The 22,774-nt window shown below is 60.9% G+C and overlaps 1 protein-coding gene across 1 annotated transcript in view; it reads right to left on the reverse strand.

The window, feature by feature from the left end:
* Positions 1 to 285: 285 nt before the first annotated feature.
* UMODL1 (uromodulin like 1) overlaps positions 286 to 22,774 on the reverse strand; it is a 46,899-nt gene continuing 24,410 nt past the window's right edge. Inside the window, exons 10-22 of the mRNA XM_016143448.2 lie at positions 21,538 to 21,675; positions 20,264 to 20,836; positions 19,026 to 19,283; positions 16,414 to 16,526; positions 14,491 to 14,704; positions 12,133 to 12,270; positions 10,420 to 10,742; positions 8,401 to 8,546; positions 7,730 to 7,966; positions 6,829 to 6,988; positions 5,179 to 5,263; positions 3,265 to 3,461; positions 286 to 1,442 (exon numbers count right to left, since the gene is read on the reverse strand). Of these exons, the coding sequence (XP_015998934.2) occupies positions 3,280 to 3,461; positions 5,179 to 5,263; positions 6,829 to 6,988; positions 7,730 to 7,966; positions 8,401 to 8,546; positions 10,420 to 10,742; positions 12,133 to 12,270; positions 14,491 to 14,704; positions 16,414 to 16,526; positions 19,026 to 19,283; positions 20,264 to 20,836; positions 21,538 to 21,675 (2,567 nt within the window). The 3' untranslated portion in view covers positions 286 to 1,442; positions 3,265 to 3,279. The remainder of the gene's footprint in view (positions 1,443 to 3,264; positions 3,462 to 5,178; positions 5,264 to 6,828; positions 6,989 to 7,729; positions 7,967 to 8,400; positions 8,547 to 10,419; positions 10,743 to 12,132; positions 12,271 to 14,490; positions 14,705 to 16,413; positions 16,527 to 19,025; positions 19,284 to 20,263; positions 20,837 to 21,537; positions 21,676 to 22,774) is intronic.

The raw sequence follows: 22,774 nt of genomic DNA on the forward strand, positions 1-22,774 counted from the left end.
TAGATGAAGTTTCGAAGATGGAGTTTTAAAATGCACATCAACCACTTCCTCAGAAGTTCTTGGGCCGCCCAGTCACGGGGCTCAAAATCGGAGAGATTGCATGTCTGTGGTCTCCTCCTCAAGAACGGTCCATCTTATGTCCTGAGCTGCTACCAGAGCAAGTGAAAGCGGCCCAGGGAGAGTCAGGCACGTTCCCGGTGTCCGCGGACTGCGCGGCACGGCGGCCGGCCCGCAGCGGATGCGGGGCAGGGGTCTGCACCAAACACGGCAGCCAGCGCAGACACGTTTCAGGGTCATGTGCCATTTATTCCACTTGTTCAAAACCGGTTCCCCACGGTATTACATATTGTAGTTCTTTCCCGACTCTGAGTATCTCCAATAAATAAAAAAACTCACTTTTCCCAAATGTGGGTATTAATAGCCGTTAATCACAGTCAACAGAATTAACCTTGGGAACTAAAAACGAAAGACCATGTTATGATTCCAAGTTCATCAAGGACACACGATCCTTCCAGGTGTTAACTGTCAAATATACTTCAACTTGTTTTAAGTAAAGTAGAAAGCATCATCTGTTAGCATAATGTAATGCAGAAAATTCTAAACTAAAAGATTTAGGTTCTAGACTCGTTTCTTCCTGAATTCATTTTTTTTGACCTTAAGTAACTCACTCATTTCTTCTCTGGTTTCCCATTACATAATGGATAAACAATGCCTCCCCCCCCATCAGGATTATATTTTTAAATGCTGGTGAAAAAATGTTGGAAAATATAAAATAGCGATATATATCATGTTATTTCTATGCATTATAAAGGTTTCATATTGACAGAGTGCCTCTTGAGTTACCGCTGCGTAAACAAAAATATCCTGGTGACGTGAAAAAGTTGAGGCGCGTATACGCTTACTAAACATGACATCAGCGACGCATTTATCACTGACTTGTTGTTAAAAGAACTTCAAGCACACTGTCAAATATCTCTGAAAATGTGGAATATTATGTATTTGACCAAAAGTGCTTAATGGCTGGCTGACTGGGTGGATGGGTGGATGGATGAATGAAAAGATGGTTGGATGGGTGGATGGATGGATGTCAATGGTGAGCAAAGCCAGGAAGGGCCACTTGGACCACTTTGGATGGTGAAGGGTCTGGGAGGTCTGGGGTCGTGGAGGCGACTTAGAGGATGGCCGAGCTGGGTTCATGCTTGGTTTGAAGACTTCGCGTCTGGAGCTCCAGGCTTCTCCAACTCCCTGCCCACTTCTCCACCAGCTCCCTTCCCCCGCCTGCTTGTCTGGGGCCTTACACAGTCAGCAGGCCTCCTGGGAGCAGGCCAGGGGAGGGGGTGTGTGTTTTCGTCGTCTCTGGGGCTCATCCACGCTCTGATGTGGGACAGACAATGTTCCAAAAACGCTCGTTGCATCAAGAACTGAGCTCCATTCACAGCTACCTGCATGGGAAAGGATGTCACCTGGGTCAGTCTGCACACAGCAAGGGAGAGGTTCATGCAGGAACACCCCCGGAGTGCGGGCAGTGGAGGGTTACCACCCACCCCGAGGACACGACTTCTCTGCCGGCTGAATGGTGAGGGATCGCACTCGGCTCGGAGGAGGCGCAGAGGCTCCGGGACTGTGGTGCCCTTGGCCTGGCCTCTGGCGAGCGGAGCTCCCACTTGGCGGGCAGGTGCGCCAGGCGCAGACACCTGAGCTGGACGGCCACATCCTCGGGGCCTCCACGCCTCTGTGCTGTCCATGGAGAACCCCCTGGACACAGGGCTCCTGCACCCCGGGGCCCACGTGCTGAGTGGAGGGGCGGTTGTGTGTTTGATGCTTTTCGAAGAGCAGATTTCTGCAGGGACTTGAGGCTCGTTATGGGCGTTTTTCACACTTTGGAGGACAGAAGCCCCGGAGAAAAAGAAGAGGGGCCCGTTTTCCCCCTGAGGTTTTATTCCAAGGCGGGAGCACCCAGCAGGCCTTGGCACCGGCACCAGACTCCTGAGACGTTCAGCCGCACCAGCGTTGGCCGCTGTGATGCGCTTTTTAAAAGTTTAGTGCATTTCGCTGAAATTCCCTTGTAACTCTTTCCAGGGAGGTGACTGGCTTCATGTGCTGGCCTGGTCCAGCCCCTCCATCTGAGCCGTCAGGGTCCCGAGACCCCGATAATGGGTACCTCGCTCCCGGGTGTGCTTGGAGCAGAGGGACAGGGCAAAGTGAGGGCGTGGTCTCTTCGGCGTCTGCAGAGCCAGCTCTGTGAGCAGGTGACGCTTTCTCTGATGAAGGTGAAGTCACCCAGCTAGGGTCATCACTTTGTGGGGAAGCGTGCTGTGACCCGGCTCTGCCACGTGACCCAGGGGGCAGTCACTTGAGATCCCGAAGACCCATTTGCTCATTTCAAGGATGCGGCCATATCTACCATACTTTTCTGACTTGCTTCAAAAATCTCTTACTTCAAAAGAATAAGGAGCCCAACACAGGGGAGGTGGCCTCGGCTGGGGAAGTCGCGGGTCCCAGTGAGAAGATGGGGCATATGGTCCAGTCATTGTGGGGCATGTGTGTGCAACAGTGCCCCCAGCAGGGGACAGAACAGGACAGGGTCAGTAAGGAGAAGGGTCTTCGTGACCTGAACCGCATGGGCCCCAAACCAGAGACTAAAGCATCACACCTGGGCTGGTCGCTCTTTGTGATCAGAGCGTCGAGGTGAACGGAGATTTGCTGCTGTTCACCCCCTTATCTGAGGCTCTCGAGGGCGGCAGAAGACCCCACCTAGAAGGAGGCTCCCCTGACCCCTATAGACACCTTCTGACGCCTGGTCCCTCACCTGAAGAACCATGGGACCCTCAGACTGCCCCCACATCCCATCCTCTGGGGGTTTTATGCGGTCTTCCTTTCAGAGGCTTATTGGATTTGATCACTGGCCATTGGTGATTGATTCAACCTCCAGCCCCCTCGGGACTGAAAGTTCCAACCTTCCAATCACACGGTTGTTCCCTTGGCAACCAGCCCCATCTTGGGGTGCTCTCTGAAAGTCACCTCATTAATGTAACAAAAGGCACCTCTATCAGTCACTAGGAAATTCAAGAATTGTAGGGTCTCTGTGCTAGGAACAGCGGACAAAGACCAAATGTGTATTTCTTATAAATTACAGGCACAACACACGGACACCCACAAAACTGCCTTTGGCCAAAGCCGCCGGGACACACCGTGTGGTCTCCATCGGCGGCAAAGGCCGGACACGCGCCCCGCGCACCCCGTCCGCGCTGGCTCCTCACCCACCTCGGGCCGGCGGCCTCAGTCATAGAACACTTGGTAGCTGAAGTCGTCCGCCTGGGTTTTGAGGTCGTACTTTCCGGTCATCCGCTGGTAGCGCACGATGAGAAGGGCGGCGGCCCCCGTCACCAGGGCGAAGACGGCCACCACGACGAGGACGAGGTAGCCGGGCGCCAGGCCTGGCTTCGCACCTGGAGCCTCACCTGGAGGGGACGAGGCGGGCACGAGGTGGGGGGTCTGCCCGAAGCAGGCGGTGTGCGCCTCCTCGGGCTGGTGCCCCCCGAGGTCCCAGCACTGGGATGTTACGTGAGGGGGGCGTGGAGGGCTCGGGACCGCGTCCGGACGGGGCGCGCCCCCCACACATGGCTGTGGCTTCGTTACGCGACATCCGGATGTGGCTCAGCAGGAGCACCGTGGCAGGCGGTGTGCACCCGCATCCCTGCGGGCCCCTGACGGCGGCGAGGAGGGGGTCCCAGGCCTGGGAGGCGCAGCACACAGGACGGCTCAGCCCCCCAACGTTCTGGGCAAGCACTGGCCGAGAGGAGGCCACGCGGGAGCGACGGGGCCCCGTCCAGGCGGAGGTGGGGGGCCCAGCAGGGCTGCTCACGGGGAGACACGCGGGGCCCACGCGCCCTGCAGCACGGAGGAGCGCGGGCAGCCCCAGACCCGGGGGGGCCGGAGACACAGCGGTGCGTGGGCCCGACGCGCTGAGAGCCGCCGCGCGAAGGCCCCTCGCGCAGTCACGCCCACAGCAGCGCCGTTCACAACGGCCGAGGCGGACGCGACCCGCGGCCGTCATGGCATGGCTCAAGGACGGGCACTCGGTGTCTCCAAGGACCTTGGCCAGAGGACGCTGTCGCTGGACCCTCCCGCCGGCGTCTCGCTGCCGGACGCACCCGGCGGCCAGGCTGGCTCCGCGTGGGAGACGGCAGTTTGCATCCCCAGCAGCCACGAGCCGGCTAAAAACGGCGCGTGTGTGACTGTGGGGGGCCAGGGGAATGGATTTGGGGGTACGGCCGGCAGCTTCTGTCTAAATGTTCAACCTGCGCAATGTCCCGAAACGATAGGATAGATCACAAAGGAAAACATTTGTTTTCCTGGGGAAGAGACGGTGAGCTCAGGGATGGAATTCTGACGGAGGTTTCCGGCGGGGAACGGCGCTGCCTTTGCTTGTTCGTTCATTTGCAGCTTGTAATTTAGCCAAGCCTAAAAAAGACAGCTTTCCCATGTGCGCGCACCACACACGCACACACGCACGCACACAGACACGCATGCAGACACACACACACATACACGCACACACGCACGCACCCCACACTCTGACACATGGACACACGCACGCACACAGACACGCATGCAGACACACACGCACACACACACAAGCACGTGCACATGTGTGCACACAGACACCCATACACATGTGCACACGTGCACACAGAGAAACATGTACACATAGACATGTGCAAACACACGTATGCACACAGAGAGACACACGTGCACACACGTGCAGACACGCACACAATTCGACCTGGCCGTGGGCTCAGACCCCTCCCCGGCACAGCCCGCGGGCGCAGCTACGCGGATTCCGGAAGCTTTGCGGCCTCCGCATTGCACGGCTCAAACATGGCACCAGGCGGACTCGTGCGCCTTCCCCATGCCTGGGTCTTTTCGTCTGCAACACCGGGTCGCGGCGGCTCCTACCCCACCGGCTGCCGAGCGGAGCAATGCGCACTGTGCGGGTGAAGAACGCGGCGCGGGGAGCCGCGCGCTCTGCGGAGTGAGCCTGCAGCTGCCGTTATTTCTGAGTGTTGCGGGAAAGCCTCAAGAACGCCGTGTGCCCAGTGGTTGCTTTTTGGTTTACGTGCTGGTGAAACGGAACTGCTTGCATCTTTAGTTGTCTAAACCAAGCCACCCACTCACCGTCAGACCGCACGAGGGGTCCCCAGGATGTCAGGTGGGTTGCGGGTGGCTCTCCATTTCTCAGCGACCGAAAGTCTTCGCAGTTCTGTTTATTTTAAAAGGAGAGAAACCTCAGATCAGCTGAACGACGTCCATGAGAAGTTTACCCATCAGGGACGACAGTCTGGTTCGCAGGTGTCTTCCTGCTGGGGAGGGTGAGATCATGAGGCTCAGACGCGGAGCAGGAGGCCCTCGGACGCCTGGAGCACCGGGGCCGTGGGCTCTGGCCGGCGTGCTGGCCGCAGGGGGACAGTGAGGACGAGAGCAGCGAGACGCAGTGGCCCCCGAGCTGCCGCCAGCCACGGGCGCTGGCCGCTTTGCTGAGGGACCTGTGCACTGAACACAGCTTGCAGCCACGTGCCCCCTTTAACACCTGTGCCTTGCAGAAAGCGTCCGTGACATGCTGGCATCTGCTTTCTCTGTACCTGCCGTGGGTCACGTGTGTCCCCAACAGGTCTTGGAGTCCTACCCAGGACCTGAGGAGGTGCCTGACTCGGACATGGGGTCATTGCAGATGGCCGCGCCAGGCGAGGTCGTTACGGTGAGTCCCACCCCCGGGTGGCTGTGTCCCTACACTAAGGACACTTTGAATGCAGTGGACAGGAGACTCGTGAGGACTCAGGGGAAGACGGCCGTGTGCAGCCGAGGAGAGAACCCGGGGCAGACCCTCCCTCTGCTGCAGAGGGAGCCGGCCGGGCAGCCAGCACCCCATCTCCCAGCCCCGCCTCCAGGCTGTGAGGCTACAGGTTCGTTCTCGCACGCAGGGTGTGGCATGTCCTTCAGCGGCCGCAGGATGCGCCTCGGTGCCTGAAGGAGGAAGGAGCTCTGTGCAGTGCACACTAAGGAATTGGAGAACCGGCAGCTCCTGCGGAAGCAACGTGCCGTGTGCCCCTGACACCCTGTGCATTTCTGAGGGGCCGGTGGGGCCGGGGGCAGGCTCCTGTGTGCCCTGAGCTGGCCATCGCCAGGAGTCTCTGTCCCAGAAGATGTTCTGTGTCAGAAAAAGTGACATGAATAAAACCGGCCACCGCCGGGCTTCTGTCCACGTCCTGCTGACTCTGGAGGTGGGTCGCCCAGCACACATGTCGCACAGGGACATGCTTATCCCCTGCGGGACAGAGAAACCCGCGTGGCTGAGCCGACGGCCAGCAGAGCCCGCTACACCGTCCTCGGCCGCAGACAGCACATAATGAGCCCATGGTATGAAGAGGAGCTTCCAAGCCCCGGGACTGCGAAGCGCATTTCACAGTTCGAGGCCTAAGGAAGTGAGAATGTGAAATTATTCACAGCCACAGGAGGAACGACGCTCCCGGGGAAGGGAGGGCACCTGGCTCAACGTCGCGGCGGCTCCAACAACGTCGCCGAAAATAAGACTGAATTAATGCAGCATGTTCCCCGCTTAACTACGCGCCGGGTCCCCTGCAGGAGGGGCAGCGTCGTGGCAAGGACTTGCCGGCGGGACGGCCAGCAGGCGGCGCGGCCTCGGGCAGGACTTAAGCCGCCGACCACAGCCGTCTCCCCGGCGGGCTGCCCGGTGTCCCGACCTCCCGTCCCTCCACCCCCCGCCCCCGGCGACGAGACCCGACGCGGCCGGGAAGGCCCCACACCTACGATGGCGCACGGGCTGCCCGGGGCCTCCACGCAGACGCGGAGCCTGCAGTGCAGAAACACGCGGGCCGCGTGGATGAAGGAGAAGATCCTCAGCGTGAACCGCGCCTTGCTGGAGCCCCCGTTCTCGATCACGCGCGTGTGCGTGTTGGGCACGGGGCAGCTGGCGGGGGAGCAAAGGCGCCTCGTGAGTCCAAACCACCCTCCTGGCCCGGTCCCCGGCGAGTCTCCTTACGGGGCAGCTGCCTGCCCCCCCTCAACCCCGAGCGGCCCCGCCAGGCGCGGCCGGCCGGCTCTCCATCCCCCCGAGGGCGTGACCCAGAACCCGGCTCCGTGCCCGGGCGGGTCTGGAGGTCCAGGGCCCCGAAGCAGGCGGCCGCGGGACACAGCCCCCTGAACCCTCACAGCCCCCTGAACCCCCACCTGTTGTTAATGAAGCCGACACAGCCCCCCGAGCCCCCACCTGTTGTTAATGAAGCCGACACAGCCCCCCGAGTCCCCACCTGTTGTTAATGAAGCCGACACAGCCCCCCGAGCCCCCACCTGTTGTTAATGAAGCCGACACAGCCCCCCGAGCCCCCACCTGTTGTTAATGAAGCCGACACAGCCCCCCGAGCCCCCACCTGTTGTTAATGAAGCCGACACAGCCCCCCGAGCCCCCACCTGTTGTTAATGAAGCCGACACAGCCCCCCGAGTCCCCACCTGTTGTTAATGAAGCCGACACAGCCCCCCGAGCCCCCACCTGTTGTTAATGAAGCCGACACAGCCCCCCCGAGCCCCCACCTGTTGTTAATGAAGCCGACACAGCCCCCCGAGCCCCCACCTGTTGTTAATGAAGCCGACACAGCCCCCCGAGCCCCCACCTGTTGTTAATGAAGCCGACACAGCCCCCTGAACCCCCACCTGTTGTTAATGAAGCCGAAGGTGACCGGGTCCCCGGCGTCGCTGGTGGGCGTGGCCCAGCACTCGGTCAGGACCACCTTGAGGCTGCTCTTGCGTTTGGACAGCCTGACTTCGATCTTGACGTCGTCGCTGGGGGACACGCTGTGATTCCGCGGGATGGGGGCGTCTCCGATGAACAGCTGCATTTCGGTGGCAAAGCGTCCGGCGCCGTGGAGGTCCTCGACGACGGTGTGGACCCTGCGAGATGGGCGGTTTGCGGACGGCTCTCTCCCAGCGTCCCTCCCGCTCCCATCCCTGCCCCGGACAGCGACTCCGGAGACGTGCGGCAGGGAAGGGAGGCCGCCGGACGGAACCCACGGGGCGGTCACTGCCGGCCGCCCGCGGTGACGGGGGCTCCAAGCCGGCAGAGCAGAAGGCCGGCCGCTCAGGGGCCAAGGGGGCCCCGGCGTGCCCTGACGGGGGTGGCGCGGGGGGCTGTGGGCGGGCTCGCGGGACTGGGGTGTCCTGTGCGACCGGCTCGGGGGGCATCTCTGGCTTTCTCCGGCTGATCCCGAGTTGGAAGCAGGGACAAAACTTAGGGCGGCTGGCCGTTCCATCCAAGCTCGACGGCGCCCAAACCCAAAGCGAGGGCGCTGGCGAGGCACGTGCGCTGGGGCGGGGGCCCCGCTCACCCCCACTCCGGCGTGTAGCCGGAGGACGCGAGCAGGTCGTTGGGGAAGGCGCAGCGGACGGGGCTCAGGACCTGCCGGTGGTGGATGATCCCCCCTGGCGCCAGGTCGTTCCTCAGCGTGGTCCTCACCACTGTGTCCGTCGCGTTCTGCACGCGGACCAAACGGGGCGTGAGCTCCGCGGCCGGCCGGGCCCGGCTCGCTGCGCGCCGCGGCCCCGACGCTGGGGCGCGCTCTAGTTTTTTTTTTTAAAGCTTTCCCCCCAAAATACAAAAACTCTAATGATTTTTTTTCTAATAGAAATTGACAAAGAGAGCGTAAATCGTGACTCCGGCCACCGCCCGTCTCCTGTGCCGTGCCCTTCCCTGGAAGAGAACCAGACAGACGTGAGCAGGAGACCCCCTACGGCCCAGGTCGGACCCCTCCCCAGCGTCGGCGGGAAATAGAAACCCTGAGGCCTACGATGCTAGCGGGACCCACGGACCCGACCGATGGCAAGTCCGGCGGCCAAACGGGCCCCAATGCGGTGGGTCTGACCGAGCACGACACGCTGCACGCAGTAGGGCAGCACACGGAGGAGTGAGAGGGGAGGAACTCGCGGGAGAGACGGCTGCCCTCCGGCCTCGCTGTGCCATACGCGTTGCGGGCTGAGCGTATTTTCCCGATGCATCTAAAACCGATCCCACAGAGCCGCTGGCTCATCTTCGGAAGCTACTGGATAGTATCGGTCTCTCTAGGTTTTTATATAAACGGCGAATTTCGAATTATTGAAAACCGTGTTGATGTTTAGAAGTCGTTTTCCTTGGTAGAGACCAGCGATGCCGTCGCTTCCGGGAACCAGCGTGGGCGGGGTCTCAGCTGACCCGTCCCGCAGCAAGACCTTTAAACTCTTGAACTGACCCCTAACCTTCCGCGTTTGCTTCTTTAAAATGAAGGGCTTGTGTTCGTCGCTCCGTGTCTTGGAGAAATTCTCCGCACGGCGTCCACAGGCCCTGCGACGGTCGCCCGCTCGCTCGCCGTGGCCCCGAAGCCAGTGCTCGGCGGCCAGAGCGACAGGCGGGGCCCGGAGCTCGTGCCATTCGGTGTCTGGAGTCGTTTGGAAAAAGCGTCTGGGAAAACCCGGGCCGTCCCCTTCCGTCCGGGTGAGAAGTTCACGTGCATTTACGGGGATGGCCCTGGGCTCCGGCGAACAAACTGGGACGTGGGCGAATTCGCATCGCTTTATAGTCATGCTCCGCACGACCCGTGCGTAGTAGTCAAACTCAGGGGCACGGCCTTAAATTTAACGTTTTTGTAAAAACCTGGCAGTCAATAAAATTTAAACTGCTTAACCAAAAAAGAGGAGGGGGAGGCAGAGCCGCCGGCCGCCCTCCGAGGGGCCTCGGCTGCCGACACGTGTCCGAGCCACGTTGTCTGCGTGGATCCAGGCCTGCGGGGCACGCATGTCCCTTCCCTCTGCAGCGGTGGCGCCCGACGGACCTGGTCGTGAACCGAGCGACTGTCCACCCGGAGAGCGGAGGGAGGAGCTGCCGTCCGCGGCCCGCCGTCCCCCACCCGACAGGGAGCCTGGCTCACCCCGGGAACGGCCTGTGGGAGCCCCACGGGCAGGAGCTGACGTCACGTTCGAGACCCAGCGACAGCGCCGCCCATGCCCGCCGTCCACCAACACGCGGCCCCCACATGCTTACACACGCATTCGCACACACATTCACTCACACGCACCCCTACACACGCACGCCGACGCGCTCTCTCACACACACATGTGGACACCCATGTTCACGCACAAGTGCCCGGCTTTCCTGCCCCCTCCTCCCCCACGGGCCCCCCACCCGCCTGTACCTCAGAATCACTGGGGGTGTTTGCACCCTGACCCTGAGCCCTGCCCCAGGCTCTTTGCGCTAGAACCCCTGCGGGGCGGGGATCACGGCTTCCTCCTGTGCTGGGCCCCCCGCGCACAGCGACAGGCCTTGGGGTGCCGAGTCTCCCCGGACCCCCCCACCCCCGTCCCGACCCGGGGCTCACGCTGTGCACCAGGGTCCCACACTCGCTCCATCCGGCCGCCAGGAACACGTGGGTGCCGTTGCGGTCGCTCGCGCTGCAGGATGGCTGGCCCAGGTACAGGGATGACTCGGGGATGGACTCCTGCTGCAGGAAGCGCCTCTGCACGGCGACGGCCACCTTCTCGATCTCACACAGCACCGTGACGGCGCCGGCCAGGCTCGGCCGCGGGCGCGGGCCCTGGGGGCCCGGGCTGAACGCCCTCGTTTCCGCTGGGCTGGCGGGCTGCTCCGGGCCAGGGGCCGGAGAGGACCCGGGGGCCTGGGTCATGTTGTCAGAAGAGTTGCCTGCAGGGCACGAGAAGCCAAAAGCAGACGTGGGTCTGTGTTCAGGGACGGCCACATGAGCCCGGCCGGTGGGCCTGGCGCGGAGGGGCCAGGGCGACTCGGCGACGGGGACCCGCGGAACCCGTCTGTGCCCCACAGCAGTGCACACCTGGGACTGCACGGTCCAGCCACAGCCACACTCGCCCGCATTGCACGCCCCTGCCAGCCTGAGCTGCTGGGCCTGGCCTGGCAGCCGTGGGCCACCAGGAACCAGAAAACCGGGGGCCCTCCGCCCTCTGAACCTCCCCGAGGCTGACGCTACGCAGGTACTGAGCCCGTGGTCTCGGGACAAGCTGGCTGCCCTCGGGGCCCCTGGGTCCAGGCTCTAAGACATTCGACGATGTTCACTCAGGGTCCCTGAGTCCCTCGCTTCCGCTCCGGCTTCCTGCTTCCCCCGGAGCTCACTTGGTTTCAGCTCTAGAAGAGCAAGTGGCTCCCCAAAGCCGTTGCCGTTCCCCTCGGGCTCCCTCCCTGATCCGCAGGATGCGGCTCGGCCCGCCCCTGGCCTCTCCTCCACAGCCCAGCTCCGTCGCCCGCCACCCTGCCCCTGGCTTTCTCCTGTCTCAAGGTCAGGGGCTCGCCCATCGCTCTGCCCCTCACCTAGCTTGTCACATGGGCTCTGAATTTTGCAAGATCGTCTTTTGGCATCTAGAGTACACACCTGAGTTCACCTGTGTACTTTCTCATCTCAGGCATCAGAAGAAGCACTTGGAGCTATGAGGCACCACCCAGAGGGCTGGAGATATGTGGAAGGGTGTGAGGGGACAGCACGCACACACGTGCGCACACGCACATGCATGCACACACGTACACATGCACATCCATGCAGGCGCACATGCACACACATGTATACATGAATGTGCACACGCATGCACACCCATGCATGTACATGCACACACATGTGAACACATGCATGCACACCGTGCACATGCACATCATGTAGTGCGCTCATATATACCTATGCACGCACACATATACTTGCATGTGTACGCACACACATGCATGTGTACATGTGTGCACATGCCATGCATGCATGCACACACATGCATATATGCACATATACACTCATGCATGCACATGCATCCACAACACTCATGTGTGCAGGCACAAGCATGTACACGTACATAGGCACACACGCATGCATGCACATATGTATGTACATACATGCATATGACACATGCATGTACGCATGCTCACAAGCACACACACATGTGCACACACAAATCAGAAAAGTTGTCCGGGGCATAAAATATGCCAACCTCACTTGGAAGAGAAGTGCTTTGCAAACGAATATCCTTAAAAGAACAGACTATCTGACAGTATTCCAGAAAAGGGACTATGAGGCTGCTACCTTCACAGGGTCTTCCAGAATATTCTACGGGGAGGTCGGAGGTTCCGCCCGCACAGCTGCAAGTGAAGGATCCGAAGGTGTTGCGACAGGTCGAGCCTGGTTCACAGTCGTCCTCCCTCCTCGCGCACTCGTCATAATCTGCGTGACATTCACAGAACGGGACACGAAAGCGTCACCTCGGGGGGGGTTGACGACAGGGTGCCCGCGGGTGGTTTACAGACGGCCTTGTGGACACGTGTGTCTCGGGGAGCAAACGGAGCCATCACATGGCAGCAAAGGCGGCCCGTCCTGGAGAGCTCAGGAGATGAGAGGCACCCCGATTTTCTGCCAGGGTGGGGCGCGGGCAGGTGACAGGAAGCAGCAGGGGCCAGCTGGCCTGGAAGGCGGGTCCTGGTCCCAGGGCTGGCAGGGCACCCCGGAGCTGAGCAGGTCCCCACCTTGACCCTGACCTCCGCAGAGGGACCCGGACAGCAAGACGGCCCGGGGCGGAGGCCCTCGGCCCACCAGCCTCCAGCTCCACTCTGCTCGTTAACAGGGCTGCGGGTTCGCAGGAGAAAGTGGGCATGAACCCGAACAGCTCAGCGAGGGCATAAAAGCCGCCCCGGAGGGCCCCTCCCAAACAGAGCTGCTCTTTCTCATGCTGACGCAGTCCATCCAAGTCCTTGAAACCACAGACGGACAAGGACACAGCTGAGCGCCTGTTCTAAGCCGGGCGGGGCCGGCTTCCCACCCCGCCTCCCGTCGGGGACGTTCCTTGCACCGACCTCCTTCTTAACAACTGCACAGCAGTTCGTGGAGCGGACGCACCCCAGTTTACTCAGCATCTTCCCCGTGTGGGGGACCATGGGTCACTGCAACCTTTTCCTTTTAAGGAAACACTGAAAGTGGAAGTCTTTGTGTGTTCCCTGAGGGTGGAGGCCCAGAAGTGGCATTCCAAAGTCAAAGTGGAGGGCATTTTGAAAACTCCTGATGGACATGGTGCAATCGATTTCCAGGAAGTGCGAGCAAACTCCGTCCCTACCAGCGAGGCTTCGCAACACTTCCGTCACTATTTTCATTTAAAAAAAAACCCCTGCTCTTAGATGGGCAGAAAGAGCCCCTCGGCTCAGTGGGGATGCCCTGCTAGTCCGTCGTGTTCTGTGTACTGTGTTTTCTGCTTTTGTCCTTAGTACTTTATGATCAGTGCATGCGACCTCTCTGTATTTAGGGTACAATTCTTCATGAAATTATTGGAATTATGTTTTGGTTTGTTGCTTGCTTTATGATGATGCTTTCGTTTTGTTTGATGTAAAAGATTCACATTTTTATGGAGTCAAATATTCTAGCCTTATCTTCCGTGGGTTTGTTTTCCTTCTGCTTTTAAATTTAGAAAACATTTCTTATTCTAAAAATCAGAAAAACATTCATCTCTGTTGTCTCTGAATTTTTTTTTTTAATGCCTACAGCACCTGGTCTTGCAAGGTGGTCTCCCATCCAAGTACTAACCAGGCCCAACCCTGCTTAGCGCCTGAGATCAGACATCAGGCTTGTTCAGGGTGGCGTGGCCGTCTTTGATTTTTTTTACACATGTAATTATAAGACTTTTGTCTTATTTATTTTCAGGTAAGAGATGTGCTGTGGACTGAATTGTGTCCCCTCGAAATTAGCCTCCTGAAGCCCTAACTCATAGGGTGATGGCATTTGGAGATGGGGCCTTCGGGAGGTGGTTATGCTTAGGTGGGGTCATAAGGACGAGTCCTGCTCCTGATACGACTGATGTCCTCACGAGAAGAGACACCAGGGAGGTCTCCCGTCTGGGGACACAGTGAGAAGGTGGCCGCCTCCCCATCAGGAAGTGGGCCCTCGCCAGAAACCGAATCGGCTCGCACCTCAACCTTGGGCCGCCGGTGTACCAAGGAGAGGTGAATTTCTGTTGCTGAAGCTGCCCTATCTGTGTATTTTGTTAGGGCAGCTCCAGCTAAGGCAGTGTGAGAAAAGAAGCGATGTTGCCGTTTCTCACTATTTTCTCCTCAATTATTTCTGCTCAAACTGCCTTAGATTCTCAGCTTGAGCTGCAGAGAGGGACGTATCTGCCCTCTGCTCATCGGAAGGGGCAGCCGGGGAGGTGGGGCAGGATGCAGCCTGCAAGAAGGGAGCAGTGTCCGCGGGATATTTGCAGGTCCGACCTCAAACGTTTAAGGTTTATGGTTTAACGAAAAAAACACAGTGGCAACGAGACAGGCGAGGGTCCGAGCCGCTTCGCATTTTCGTCTAGCGGGGGAGCAGACACGTGGCGTGAGCTCTCCCTCCCAGGAACGCAGCCGGCAGCCCCTCAGGCCCCACCCGCCGCCTCGGCGCTGGGGCCCCGCCCCCGCGTACCCCAGATGAAGGTGTCCCCTCCGACCACCTCGAGCGGAGAGGCGTTCTGGAAGGCGGCGAGGAACGCAGCAGACACCTCCTGGACACCCACGTCCGAGATGATCAGCAGGTGAAACTCCACCACCACGCTGCCCTGGGCAATGTGGGTCACCTCCACCTGCACCCCGCCGGCGTCCAGGTGCTGGCGCATGGTGGCTGGCAAGGCGTCCCGCACCTGCCGAGAAACAGAGCTGGTGAGAGGGGCCGCCCGCTGAGAGGAAGGTGTCGTCCCCGGGAGGCTCTTCCCCGAGCTCCGGCCAGCGGCAGGGCTGGCCTGCGGCGGAAGGTCGAAGCCACGGGTCAGCTCTGGGCCCCTCCTGTCTGCTGGTGCGGTCTGAGACAGGGGAGGAGCCCTGTCCCCATTCCCCTGGTCAGTGTGGGGTCTGATGCAAAGCCCTGCCCTAAGGGCTTATCACTTGGTAAGAGGCTGATGACACTTTTAAGATCTGCACCCTGCGCTCAGAGCCATGGGGGGCAGGGATCTGACTGAGCAGTCATGGGAGGGACCCCAGCTCCCTACCTGGCGCATTCTAGAACAATCCTTAATATTGTACGTGACTATCATTCAACCTAAAGAAGATGGATATACAAATGAATCAAACCATCAGCAACTCTGGGATCCACACACTGGTCCAGGAGCTGGGGGTCCCAGGATAAGCAATGCAGAACCCCAGATCTTGAGGCGCCTCAACGGGACAGTTTCTGGAGGCGGCCTGACCATTTTATGGCTGGGTAATGCCCACCCTGGGGCCTCCGGCATTGCTAAGACGCTGTCATGTCCCACACTCCGCCACCAGGTGGCGCTGCCAAGGCCTCGCTACTGTGTGTCCCAGGCCCCCAGAATGGGGAAAAGCTGTAAAGCACGAGATTTCCGTCGTGCAAACAGGACCACTAGGTCATGACACGTGTGTTCTCTAGGCATCGCAGAGTCATCTAACCTCCGTCAGAAAGAGTGTAGAGGTTGCTGCCCTGACTAAGCTGCAACAATGTACCACCCCAAAGAATGCTAACGGGTGGCGGGGGCGGGGGGTGGGGGTGGGGGGTAGGGGGTGAGGGCGGGGGCGGGGAGAGCAAGGAAGAGCAGGAAGAATTTTTTCAGGTGGGGGGGTCATAGCAGCACTATTCACAATAGCCAGAAAGTGGAAACAGCCCAAATGTCCATCAACGAATGGCTGGATAAACAAAATGTGGTCCAGCCATGTGACGGAATACTATTCAGCCATGAAAAGGAACGGGATTCTGATACTGCTAATACATGAATGAAGCTTGAACACAATGCTCAGTGAAATAAGCCAGAGAGCAAAGGTCGCATTTCTACGAAATGCCTGCAACAGGCAGACCCGTGGAGACAGGAGGCCCCTTAGAGGCTGTCAGGGCCCGAGAGAAGGCGGCATGCAGGCCACTCCTCATGGGTACAGGCTTCCCTCTTGGGGCGACGGAAACGCTCTGGAATCACACGCTTGTGACGGTCACACGGTTTCGCGGGTACAGTCTAAACCACTGAACTGTGCACTTGAAAACGATGAGTTTTATGGGACGTGAAACGGGTCTCACTTATTTTTTTTTAAGTTTTCTTTTTCAGGCGGGGGAGGGGCTTTCTGCTTCGAGGGGTCCCGCCCCAACGAAGACGGGTCACTGAGCGGGAAACGGTGGGAGGCGAGGATGGGCAGAGGAAACGGTGTGTCTCCCGCCCACTGGCGCGGGCTTTTCTCGGCAGGTCCAAGGACAAGGCAGGCACCAGACCAGAGCTGGAAGCCCCAGCTTCCTTCAGAAGCGAGGGGTCCACAGAACTACGGCTTTAAGTCCTACTTGGCGGTGGCTCGGATCCTACCCGCCTCCTCCTACACATCCCGAAAGGAAATACGGCCAAGTTCACCAGCTTACCGCCCTAAAGAATAGCTCCAGGAAGCCCTGGGCCTCCTTGCTGCTGGGGTCGGCGAAGGCTTCTGAATACCGGACGTTTGTTATTCTGACTTGTCCGCTGAGCTTCCGGGCCGCTGAAGGACAAAGGACAAACATGTCTGGCACTCTTTTAGGTGACAGGTGATCACGTCTTTTTTTCCCCCCTTATCCTATGAACTTACCAAGATTTATTTCCGTGTTTGTCACTTTAAGGTATGAAATAATTGCTTTTCGCATGCCTAAATACTGTCTAAAAGGTATCTGCAATATTAGATCCGGTTTCTTCCGGAGCAATTTCGGTTTTCATGGTTTCGTGAACGAATGTCATAGAATTCCCTTTCTCAGAGTTTTGTTCTATCTTGTCTGTCTATACGCTATCACATTTCTCTATGTAAACATTCTCTTGTTTTACTGTCTATACCTCCAACACAGTCTATTGATTAATAATCCGATTTTTACGGAAGTTGTATGGAAGCAGAGGTTCTCCTGTGATATTTTTGAGGCTAATCTAAATATTTGACTTCGCGCGAGGAAATGATTAACTGACAAAATTAAATCCATTTTGATTCGGATGGCCATCGGCCAACTCGCAATTACTAAAACCGCCAGTAGTCGAGCAGGGACGAGCAGAAACGAGCGTAGGACAGGGAGCCGCGCCGCGTTTCGGTGGCGTCTGTGCCGTAGAGGCAGGATTCCTGCCCTGCACACGCACAGGTCGCAGGTCGCAGGTCGCAGGTCGTACTTGCCAGGCGACCCCTTTTCTGTTTGCAGTTTCTCCACCCCTCGTCCCCGCCCCCGCCCCTCCCTTCCCCGTTTGGCGAACCTCAGCTTGTCCCGTGTGTCTGTGGGTCTGTGTCGGCTTCGTTCGCTCATTCATTTTGTTTCGAGACGCCACATGTGTGTGAAATCATCCCGTACACATCTTTCTCGGTCTGACTTGACTAAGCATATCGCTTCTATCGTAGTAATGGTCTTTTCGTGTTGGCCATGAAGAGCACTCACAGACACAGCCCTCCAGACTCCAGGAGGCTGAGACAAAGCCTGGGGAACCTTCCGGAGCCCGCGGGCCCAGCTCGGCCCCTGCAGCTCTGTGCCCCCCGCCTGGGGCATTGCCAGCGCACACAGTGTCCACGCAGTGTGCCGGCACGCCGGACAGCTTCCAGGAGGAAGAAAGGGCCCAGGCCGCAGGGGCAAACCCGGGTGCAGGGAGGCTTGGCCACGCCTCTGCTCAGAGCCCGCGGCCGAGCGCGCAGAGGCCCCGGCCCGCCGGCGCTTCCTCCCGGCAGCCCTGCTGGCGAGCCCGCCGCTCGCTGCGCCTTCGCGGGCTGCGTGCCACTGGGACCGGCCCGGGAGCCCCGCCCGGCCGCATCCCGGCCCCCCGCCCGGCCGCATCCCTGTCCCCGTTCAGCCCGTCACCGTCACCCGTCACCGGGGAGCTGTGGAGCCCCGCTGCCGGCCGGTGTTCCAGGCGTGGAGGAGGAGGACGGGGCTGCCCCAGGGGAGCTGAGAGACCCTCCCCCAAGAGCTCGCTGCCCTGCTGTGAGACAAACCACCAAGCCATCTGCCGGCTGGATGAGCCCAGACCCCCGTGTCCCCCGATTACCACTGCACCTGGGGGCCGGTGTGCAAACTCAGGACAACTGGAGTGTGCAACCTGGTCCAAAGCCGTCAGGAGGCGGGCAGGTGCGCGGGGAGAGCAGATGCGGACCCACCTCAGGCTGGGCAGCTCCCCCTACCGTGGGCGAGACCCTCAGACCCAGCCGACCCCGACCGCCCCTTCTCCTGCTTGCTGACACGGACTGTAATTTGATTTTCCAGTCCTTGGGTAATTAGTGCTTTAAAGTATATAAACAAAAGTTCTAAACTTCTCTGACTGCACCCTTAGGCATCTCCCAAGGGGTGTGCGCCCCACTTAGAGACCACCACTATGGACTCCTGGACCGCCGCCAGAGGCTTGAGGGTGCACCTGCGGCACCGGGCCGCCTTGGCTGCTCGGGTAAGTTACACATTCGGGAGAATGTCTGGGCGAAAAACGCTGACGAGGAGAAGAGGGGAACTTCGTGCGTGTAACGAGGACCGTCAGCCACCCCTCTGAGAGTCCGATTCGCTCAGTTCTGCCCTCCTCCCCCTCACTGAGGCCCCCGGCTGGGGGCGGGGGGCGCTCACGGGTCAGCTGTGCGTCCAACTCTCCATCGCCCTTCCTGAAAGCCAGACCCAGTCGGGTCCGAGGACAGCGAGGGCGACGCACAGGAGGCCTGCACCTCAAGCGTCTCCCTGCCACAGCGCCAGGAGGACGCGGGGGCCGGGGGCGGGGCCGGGGCGGGGCCGGGGGCGGGGCCGGGGCGGGGCCGGGGGCGGGGCCGGGGCAGGCAGTCGGGGGCTGGAGAGCCTCTTTGTCCCCTGTCCTCTGACAGCTTCCCCTGACATGAGCCGCCTCCTGTCTGTCCAGCTGCCCTGCCCAGGCCAGCTGAGTTCGAAGCGCTGAGAACGGCGTTGAGAACGGTGGCCGGCCACCCGCGACGAAGCCTGCTCTTCCAGACCCTGAGCCGCGAACGCCTGGCTGCCCGCGCCTCTCCCCTCCTCCGGGAACGTACCTGTCCTCACTCTCAGGTGCGCGCTGGCACTCTCTGCCCCGCAGGCTCTGGCCACTATGGCCACCAGGTGCAGGACGCCGGGCTCCAGGCCCCCGACGGCCAGACTCGCGTTCCGGGTCTGCAGGTGCACGGCGGGCCTCCCCGCGGCCGTCAGCGTGAGCTGGAAGGTGGGCTGCAGGGCGAGATCCGCCACCCACGCCACGTGGAAGCCAGTGCCGGTCACGTTGGAGACGGTGACCCTTCCGATGGGGGCGGGAACTGGGAAGTGGGGACAAACGTCGGGGTTAAAATCAGTCAAACGCTCCAAGGAGAGAGAATGGAGAAGCCTCCCGCCCCCCAGCGCTGAAATCGAACGCAGGGCTCGGACACGAGAGGCCTCCAGGGGCCAGCAGCCGGGGACGTCCTGTGACGTCCCCTTGCTGTGAGCTGTGCACATGGGTGCAGGGTCCTCGGACAGCGCCCCTGCCCCTTCCGCTTCCCCAGACTGCCCGAGACGAAGGCTTCCCGAAGAGGTTCCAGGCGGCTCTCCCAGCGGGAGGCTGTCCTCCCTCCGCCCCTGGGCAGACTTTCCGAGGAGTCAGGGGGCGGCCACTGCGGGCTACAGAGCCACTCTTACAGGGGACCCGGGTACTTGGCAGTGCTGGCTATGTGGGCCTAACAGTTTAGTCTTGGGGCCCTCACAGCTCAGCGGAGGGAATGTATTTCTCAGTCACTTCAATCTGGACGCAACGGAGGTTCGGGCCAGCTCAGCGAGGTCACCGCACGATGCCAGCATGGCCCTCCTATGGGAGCTGCACGGTCAGCCCCGCACGGAACTGTCCTCTGTCTGCTGAGCTGTCACTCAGCGCCTTGGTGACGGCTAAACCCCCACAAGTAAAGCATCACGTGGAACTGATGGAGGTCAGACCCGCGAGGAGATGTCGGGGGACCCAGCCCTGCTGGGGAGTGTGCCCCAGAGCTTAACGTATCACATGCACCCACGGTCCCCTCCAGCTGCCTATTTCTACCCCAGCCGTGGGCAAACCGGAGGCGTGGGAAGGGGTGGCGTGGGGGGGAAGGGCTGGACCGGAAGCCAGCGCCCAGGGGGCAGGGCCGCTCTGCACCCCACCTGCCCAGCCTCACAATGAGACGTCCGCCTGGGTGTTCGAGAGCGTCTGGACTCAGCACTTTGTGAACCTTTGCCCCTGGAACTCACACGGACCACATGGTTCCCAGGACACCCCGTGCCAGGCACTCACCGCAGGCCGGGGTCTTTGGAGACTCAGGGCTGGGGGCTGAGGGCAGGTCTGGGGAGCTGGAGGGTCCAGGGTCTGCGTCCTGTGGCCGCGTGGGCTCCAGAGGGGCCGGCGGTGTGCCCCACGTGGGCCGGCTGGCCTGCCACACTGTGTGTCCCGCTGAGCCCTCAGCAGGGGTGGGCCGGGCGGAAGGCTGGGTAGTGGAGTTTCTCAGCAGCCACCCGGGGGAGTCCGGTGGGCCACCCGTGGCCGCTGGAAGGGAGCTGCGGGTTGGCCTGGGAGCCCTGCTGGCCGTCCCCTGGCCAGTCCCCAGGCCCGGGGCCTCGCCATGCACATCCTCCTCCGTGTCCTGCCCGGTGCCGTTCCTGTCCTGCCCGACCTTGCCACTGCCGCCTGTCCCGGGCTGGGCGTCTGGGGTCCAGGCCTGGCTGGCTGCAGGGGGACCCCATAGGCGCCCGGGGCCGGGCGACGAGGTGGGGCTCTCTGGGCCAGGGGCTGTTGTTTCTGTGCTGAGAGCTGGAGCTGTCACCCCCGTCATCAGGGCCAGCATGTCGCCCGTGGGGCTCACCACGTCACCTGCCGGGACATGGCCACTTTCAGATGGGGTGTCCGGTCAGAAGTACCTGAGCGAAGCCCACCCGATGCCACCCACGGGCAAGAGTGGGGACGCGGGGCCATCTCTGCTGGTGACCGTGAATGTTCAGCGGGACACGTGTTTGTCTTCACGGAGGGCGAGAGGCGTCTCCACTTAACAAATGAGGACGCCGAGACCCCAAGACTGGGGGTCCCCCCGGGGGCTTGGTTCTCGCAGGCCTCAGAGGACTCCACCTGGCCTTTGGGGAAATGAGCAGGTCCCCCCGATGCATGCTCAGGGTGGGGCTTGGTGCTAGGACTGTGGCAGCCTGCTGGACGTCACGTGACAGTGGAGAATGGGAGGAGGGGCGCTTCGAGCATGCGAGGGCACAGGAGCATGTGTGCAGCGGCCGAGGAGGGGGGACCCCCCTGAGGGGACCACTTCTGCACACTCCCAGCCAGAAGCCCTTGGCTGAGCACCCCCACCGCCTGCCACCACCTCCCCCCGCTGCTAGTTACTGTCAAATCAATTTCTTTGCTTTTAAAAGAAATTAAAATGAAACCATTTCGTGGGTCTTATTGTATGGGGGGGCCCGCCACGCTGTGTCCAACGTACAGGACGCAGAAGGCGACCCCGCCCCCGCCCCCAAGCCCCCGGCGGGAGCAGGGCCCAGAGCCGGAGGGGTGGCGGGTTGGGGACACACCAGCACAGGCCCGGCCTGCTCGGGCGGGGTTGGCGTCCCTGGCCGTCAGGCAGCGGCAGGTGTAGGAGCCCTCCAGGTTGATGCACTGGGCGGCCGGGGAGCAGTCGTGGTCCAGTCCGTCGGCGCACTCGTCCCAATCTGCCGGCGGGAGAGACGGGACGGAAGCCGGTGAGGACCAGGCCAGAGGCTGCTCGGAGAATGGACAGAGGCCGAGCAGAGCGCTTCCTGACCGTCTCTGCAGTGGATGACAGCCCGAGGGACGCGGCCAGGAACCGGCGACGAGCCCCCAGCGTCCAGCCCCCGCGTCCAGCCCCCGCGTCCAGCTCCCGCGTCCAGCCCACACGTCCAGCCCACACGTCCAACACAGCGCCCTCCCCCGTGTCACCCAGAACCTCCTGATTGGGGTGAGGAGCCCCCACCCCTGAAGAGCCCCCAGAGGCCCGCAGTCCGTGCGTGCCCACCCACGCCCAGTCCAGCCCCGCCTTTCCAATCGGCGAGCAGCCAGGACTCGCTTTAGGCCAAAATGAGAAATGAAACCCATCTGGAAGGCCATTCCCTCTTCTCTCTCCTGCCCTGCCCCCTACCCCTGTCCCAGACCTCTGGGACCACCACCCCCACTCTCGTGGCCGCTTTAAGAAAGAATCTGATGGTCTTGTGCATCGTGACATAGGACTGACCAACAAACGCTGCATGCGACTCACATGATAAACCTGAGGAATGAATTTCTCAAACCGTCTCGCAGGCTGGGAGGAGCGGGGTGCGGGCAGGTTTCCTGCACCCCTGGAACTCCGTCCTTCCACCCAGACCCAGCCTTTGGCTGTTCCACTCCCTCTACCCCGCACCCGGGGGAGCAGGTGGCTCTGAACCTCCCGAGTCCCCTCTGCTAGCAGGGCGAGCCGGAGCCCCAAGGAGGGCTTCCCAAGAGGGGGTGGGCTGTGGGGCCCTCTGCGCACAGCTACCCAGAGCTGCGGGCTGGAGCCTGACCCGTGGCCGGCAAACCCGAGGAGGCGGGCTCGGCTGGGACTCAAGTCAATACGGGGGACGGGTTCAGTTTTGTGCAGAGACAGCTCTGCAGCCGCGTGCTCGGAGGCCCGTGTTGTGGTTTTCAGTTTTGTTTCATGGGATCTCCAGGAAACAGCTCCCTCGAGACCAGCGGCCTCACTCACCAGCTGATGCAACCGTTACAGACACACCACACACGCACACAACCTGCCCGGGCCCCGCCGCACACACGGAC

The sequence above is a fragment of the Rousettus aegyptiacus genome, unplaced genomic scaffold (assembly GCF_014176215.1).
Source record: "Rousettus aegyptiacus isolate mRouAeg1 unplaced genomic scaffold, mRouAeg1.p scaffold_m13_p_4, whole genome shotgun sequence".
NCBI classification, from domain to species: domain Eukaryota; kingdom Metazoa; phylum Chordata; class Mammalia; order Chiroptera; family Pteropodidae; genus Rousettus; species Rousettus aegyptiacus.